General features: G+C 33.0%; 1 protein-coding gene across 1 annotated transcript; it reads right to left on the bottom strand.

Annotated features, from left to right (window-relative positions):
* Nucleotides 1–514: 514 nt before the first annotated feature.
* On the bottom strand, nucleotides 515–5050 carry HCAR (coenzyme F420 hydrogenase family / dehydrogenase, beta subunit family). The gene is made up of 18 exons (XM_079056563.1): nucleotides 4896–5050; nucleotides 4721–4817; nucleotides 4462–4546; nucleotides 4282–4393; nucleotides 3848–3932; nucleotides 3401–3442; nucleotides 3195–3325; nucleotides 3010–3072; nucleotides 2762–2859; nucleotides 2636–2671; nucleotides 2479–2540; nucleotides 2357–2384; nucleotides 2061–2140; nucleotides 1663–1732; nucleotides 1191–1248; nucleotides 1000–1064; nucleotides 817–911; nucleotides 515–734 (listed from the first exon to the last, which is right to left on the bottom strand). The coding sequence occupies exons 1-18, from the start codon at nucleotides 4966–4968 to the stop codon at nucleotides 644–646; spliced, it is 1371 nt and encodes a 456-aa protein (XP_078912689.1). The 5' UTR covers nucleotides 4969–5050; the 3' UTR covers nucleotides 515–643.
* Nucleotides 5051–6612: the final 1562 nt, after the last annotated feature.

The following is a 6612-nucleotide window of genomic DNA, read 5'->3' as shown; positions in this document are numbered from 1 at the left end:
TTTTCGGTGAGTAAATAGAGTTCAGCTTATCTCAATATTAATAATAACTACCCTAAAATATATTAATAACACTAACATCACCAACAAACACGACATAGGTTAAGGGTTATATACATGACTACACATTTCTAATTTTGATTTTACTAAGAACTTCGGTATTTTTAAGGGGTTCAATTAACTTTTTTACGACACGATCCAAGGTTCAACCTCTAAAGAATGAGGGTATAAGAACCATAAGAAACGATCAAAAGCCAAGGTTAGAGTTATCAAACATTTTTAACCTTAGAAGCATTAAAAAACAAATTTTGTAACAATGAAAATAGGTTTATAAAATGCATATTGTGGTTTCCATGCATTGAAATCGAAGGTGAATTCATTTCGTATATTCTACTTATCATGTCCCAGTTGGACGGCTTCTATCCTAACCACATCCTCACAGTCCAAGTATCTTATCATTCAATACATACATACACAAAGACAAAGACAAACCACATGAGTCCCCATACTCTCTACATTTAATGCAAAACACACATGGCCCATTTCAATCTCTTTTGACATTCTGTTCCCAAATACCAATCTTCAACATATCATATACTTTTAACACATTTCATCAATCTCATAAAAAAAACATGAACAAACTTCATCACTTGTTTGAAAGGATCTCATCAATCTCACCTTTCTCATTATACATAGCCACAAGTTTCTTTGCATATGATGGCATGTGTCTTGCAGCTCTGCGTTCATTAGATTATCAAATTAAATCCGACTCATGACTAATTTCATAAATAAATAAATAAATAAGACTCCAAACCATACCTTTCTTTACCCCATATCCGGTTCACATATAGATAGTTTCTGATAGTATGATAATCAAGCGAATAGCGAGCAAATTCAAGACCTTTTGGCCCAATCTGAAAAGAACTAAATTTAGTATAAATGCAATAATGTTTCCTATAATATATATTCTGTTTTTTTTTGTAATAATATATGAACTCTTACTAGATTTAGTATAAATGCAATAATGTTTCCTATAAACTTTGGAGCAGGCTGAGCAGGACCCTTTCCTGAAAATGAAATCAATACATAACAAAAAAAAATCATGCTTGGATTCGAAGATCAAAATTAATGATAGAAAAAAAAAAATGAAAGTATTTTGCTATTTTCTTGCATTAAGATCAAATAATAATTACCAAGTTTAGCATTATCGTCTGCCTTCACGGTTTCCATAACAAAAGGACGTCTCTCGCCCTGAAGTAAACAATTGTCGTTAGTTATACATTGGGATAATGACATAAAAGCCCTTAAGTTTAGCAGAAATATGCGGATTTACCCTTTTGTGGATTTTAGGTTTACTAATACCGGATACTTCCAACATTTTGTTCAATTTTACCATTTCGTATATTTGTGGTTCATTAAAGCCTTCACATTTGGTAGAAATGTTCGGTTTTACCAGTTAAATCTACAAAAAGGGTAAAATTGAAAAAAAAAAAAAAAAAAAAAAAAAAAAAAAAAAAAAGTTGCAAGCATCCGGTATTAGTGAACCTAACATCCAAAAAAGGGTAAATTCGCACATTTTTGTCAAACTTAAGGGCTTTTATATCATTATCCCTTATACAGATGACTTGTATCTGATATGAGGAAAACTAAAGATTAGGATTTTACTCCACTTATTGTAGGGGTGATCTCCAGTAGATTCTTGACCAAGTTCAGCATTTCTCTTCCACGTTCATTTCTGCAATTTGAATGGTCAAAAGGTAAGGATTAAATGCCTGAAATAAAACCTACTTACATTGATTTGTTTATTATAGAACCTTACCTTACATTCCTTTCTTCTTATTACAGCATCATACAGTGAAAAATCTACCCAATATAGCAATGTCATATAAATATGAAACCACTTTCACTGCTGTAACTGGATAGGTTTTTCAAAGTATAATGCCCATGTAAGAAAATACAATGCTATTATTGGGTAGGTTTTTTACAACACAAAATAAGAAAAAAAAAATCGTAAGTATAATGAAATTTAGAGAATATATAAAAAGAGGAGCCTTGTTCTTCACCTCACTGTAATATATTGTGGATGTTGTGTCATGCTTACTCCAGAATATTTGGGTACCCCCATGTACCCCACCACCAAATCCTGAATTTTAAGGTTATTTTGGAGGGTATTTAGGTCTTTTGCACAAACAAGAAATTGAGAGAAAGTCTCTATCCCACATTTTTGGTTCAAACAAAAAGTTGCAGTTTTTGTCTCATTGACATCAGTCTGACCGACACACTGGACAAACATAGTACAGTTTGTCATGTCATGTCATAACAGAAGGGGATTTAAATTTAATGATAGGGAAAGACTTACAGCTACTGCATTTGTGTAGTCGAAACAACTGAAAAATGAAAAGAATAAGTTACTCTAGTGGCCTCTTTGAAGATTAAAGAAACTTTTATAAAAAAAAAAACATGGAGAGGGATGGAGGGTACCTGTAGCATGATGGTGCTATAACATCAACCAACTCATTTGCTGGGAGAGAGAAATAGGGAACCTGTTTTAGTTAAAATTTAAACAAAAATGGTAATTGGAGTTTAAAGATAATGGAAAAAGGAAAGTGGAAAAGTTTAGGTTTATTGGCCATGGTACCTCTTCTATATGACCATCTAAATGCTTCAAATGGACCTACCAACATAAGAAAAGACATATATATAACAAAAGTTAATATATTTATGGTAAGTAAATTATAATATGTTGAAATAAAGTGTTAAATACCTTATAATCTTGCATAAACTCATAGTGAAGAACTGTATCTGGGTCTGTGCTAGCAGCTCGTAGAAACTTATCTAGACCATCTCGTGTTCCATTATCCACTACAACCCAAATTTTTTATTTTTTTTTAAAATGGTATGTTATTTACTTATTTTGCACCTATGAATTTCATGATTTAATAAATTGTAAAATTCATTCCATTATAACATAAAAAAAAAAAAGAGGTTATGAGAAGAGAAGGTACAAGTTACCACAATTAGTCCCCAGCACATAAAGCTTGTCCAAGTTCAAATATTTCTCAACTGATCGTAGTGCTGCAGATTAAGAAACTAATCTGCATTAAAATAGTAAAGTCACAAGAACGAAAAATATTACCATATCATAACACAATAATACACAAAACCTCATATCATATCATATCATATCATATATATACCTTGTACTTGGCATCCAACACCACAGAACAGCAGACGCTTTACACCTGCTGCCTCAACCATAGCAAGTGTATTAAGGTTAGGAGACAATGTCGGTTTTACCCCTTTTGCTGCTAGAACTTCCTCAGGTGTCCTATATCAAAAAAACAAAAAACAAAAAGAATACGATTATAAAAGAAAAAAAAAATAGGATGAGTATCTTCGATACCTTGCCAAAACAGGTCTTGGGGATAGTCTATCGTCTGGATCACTGACATGAATCAAACAAAAAATTGATAAACTTGTAAAAATGAAAGAATAGTTATGTACTTTTAATTGTTTGTGTTGTTATAGCATCCTACTTTCATTACTTCCTATTACAGCATTGTACTTTGAGAAATCTACCACATTACAGCAATGTCATACAAATACAAAGCAATTTCCATTGCTATAATTGAATGGATTTTTCAAAGTATAATGTCCTAAATCCTAATAAGAAAAAAAGACTGAAAGTACAATGCTGTAATAGGGTAGATTTTTTCAAAGTATAATGTGTTGATAAGAAAAAGAAAAGGAAGTACAATGTTTGATAGAGAGAAATGGAAATAGGATGCTATAATACGCAGATAAATGAAAGTATGTTGTTATTTATTTCATTTAGCCATAAATTTATTACCTCTGAACACAAATTACAGCTTCAACCATGCCTGATTTCAACATTTCAATTGCAATAGTTGTGACTATCCCTGTCCATTGAGCTCCTAGCATCATAAATTAATAGAATGAAATAATCAGGTCTTTTTATGAACAACTTCATAAAAACTTGAAAATGGTGTTTTCTGTATTTATGAAAAAAGAAAGAGAATGTGTTCCTCTTTATATGGATATGATATAATGCTTGCAATTACATTAGTGGATAAAAGGATAAGGGCTTAAAGAATAATCAATAAACAGAAATAAAGATAATATGATTTTCATATGAGAAGGTGATATATAATTTATGAATGTTAATAAACCAACTTATCAAGTTACAGAACCCGATATATATATATATATATATATATATATATATATATATATATATATATATATATATATATATATATATACCTTCAACAGGCATTGTTTTACGAGCATAAAGTAGTTCTTCATGAACACCAAAATATGTTTCATCTAATGAATCAACATTCCGACCTCGGCCATGAACCACTTGTTCTAGCCCCTGAACCGAAGAGCAAAAAGGGTTTAATCGGCAGGCGACTAAGAACACAGAAAAGATTATAAACTCACTTCAATCCTTGACATTCCATCTCCCAAGAAAGCACAGGCATTCTTCACATGAGCAATGTAGTAAGAATCACACAATCCACACTTACTGCAAGAACAAGAAATTTGTAATCGAACGCTTCAACAGAACCCTAATTAGTACGTTTAGGAACGAAGATATCATAAAACTAAATCGCTGCTCAAAAATAAGAATATTAGACAAGTACAGAAGGAAATGTAGGAGATTAATATAAATAAGATGGAATAGGATTGTAAAAAGAACCTGCACTGATCTTTAGCTGGGTATGTGCCTCCAGGAGGTATAGGTTTGGATCTTTGCCTCCAATCGTCTCTCAATTTTACTGAACTCCCATTTGTATCTGTAGTTATCATGATTGAAAACAACATATTAGAATTCCGAAACTGTTTTCAGTGAAAGATCAACAGACAGATTGAACCTTTAGAAGATGATGCTGAAATTATAGATGGCTGTAAGGGCAACGAGCAGAGTCTTGCACTGAAAATAGCCATGGGTGTAGTGTAGAGTGAAGCTGGGCTTAAGAGTTGTTTTCCGCCACATATATATGTTGTTTGGAGAGAAACTAATATCTGTACCAGCACGCGTCGTTTCACTAAATAAATTATTTGAAGTAACATTTATTTTTCCATTTTTTTCATATATATAAGACCAATATATATTCGAGCAGCAGATTCTTTAAAGAAGTAAGAACAAGGGCATGTTTGATATAGATCTGGAAGCAAGAATTAGGGTCTTTTAGATATATCTTTTACCGGTCCAGTAAGATCTGACCCGGTCCAAGTTAGTGCGTTTGATTACCTTATATTTTGCCTCTTATTCGGTCCACAAAAAATAAGGTCTATTCGGTCATATGTTTCCTTTAAAGAAGTAAGAATAAGGGTCTGTTTGATATACTTTTTATTGGTCCGGTAAGATCTGATTCGGTCCGGGTCAATGCGTTTGATTACCTCATATTATGTCTCTTATTCGGTCGACAGAAAATAAGGTTCGGTCATATGTTTCCTTTAAAGAAGTAAGAATAAATGTGTGTTTGATATACTTTTTATTGGTCCAGTAAGATCTGATTCGGTTCGGGTCAACGTGTTTGATTACCTCATATTTTGCCTCTTAGTCGGTCATCAAGGTCTGATTCGGTCCACAGAATATAGACGATGACTGGAATGTACAAACTCATTTGCCTTGATTTTTTCCTCCATCTTCTCCTTCCCAGACACGTTCCTTCTCTTGCCTATCTCCGACATCTGCAACAGTTGCGCCTCCCACTTCTATATGTGACGTTCCCCTTTCCTCCGACCTCCGACCGACGCCTTCGTCACTTCCGTTCAGCGCCGCCTCCCTAAGCTTCGGTCTCTTTCAATGTATGTATTCTATTTTTTTATTTTTTTGCCTCATTTATGTATTTTTTTTTGTTTTGTTTTTCTCCCCTTGTCTCTGATTCGGAATCCCTTTTTGCTCCTCATAGTTGATATGTATGCTCAACAACCCCATAGAATTTGTTCATTTAGGGTTGTCATTGTTGGCCTGGAAGGCTAAAAGAACACAGAATTTTACACACACAGTAAGATTGCATGAAGGCTCAAACAAGAAAAAGGAAAAGCTACTTCAACATTGACTTTAACAACTAAATGTGTTGTGCCTTATGAGGCTTACAAGAAAGTAGAAAAAAAACTGACTACTACTAGATAACTTCTACAAATAAAGTAACTATCCACTAAGAAAAGATAAATAAAAAATAAAAACTAAGAATCGAATTGAAAGAAATAACCATAGATTAACCAAGTCACTCTTGTACAGGGTACGTGTAACATCCCAAAAATTCAGATAAAATTTTTATTTTTAAATTCATTTCAATCATATGATAATCATATCAAAACAGTCGGGGATATATGTAGTAACATATTATCAGAGTACAAAATCCCAAAATCACGTGATGCGGAAAATCATAGGTGGATGCAGTGCGATCAGGTCGGGCTCATCCCCTTTCAAGTTGGAAGTACCTGAAACATAAAATGAAAACTGTAAGCACAAAGCTTAGTGAGTTGCCCCAAAATACCACATACCATACATATAAACAGTCAAAAACATATTGGGTCTATTTCACCCCCTTCAGTACCTTTCAACCGATATTGGATCTA

This window comes from Lactuca virosa, chromosome 6 (assembly GCF_052849685.1).
Source record: "Lactuca virosa cultivar CGN04683 chromosome 6, Lactuca_virosa_CGN04683_v6, whole genome shotgun sequence".
NCBI classification, from domain to species: domain Eukaryota; kingdom Viridiplantae; phylum Streptophyta; class Magnoliopsida; order Asterales; family Asteraceae; genus Lactuca; species Lactuca virosa.
This window is presented reverse-complemented; position numbering and strand designations above follow the sequence as displayed.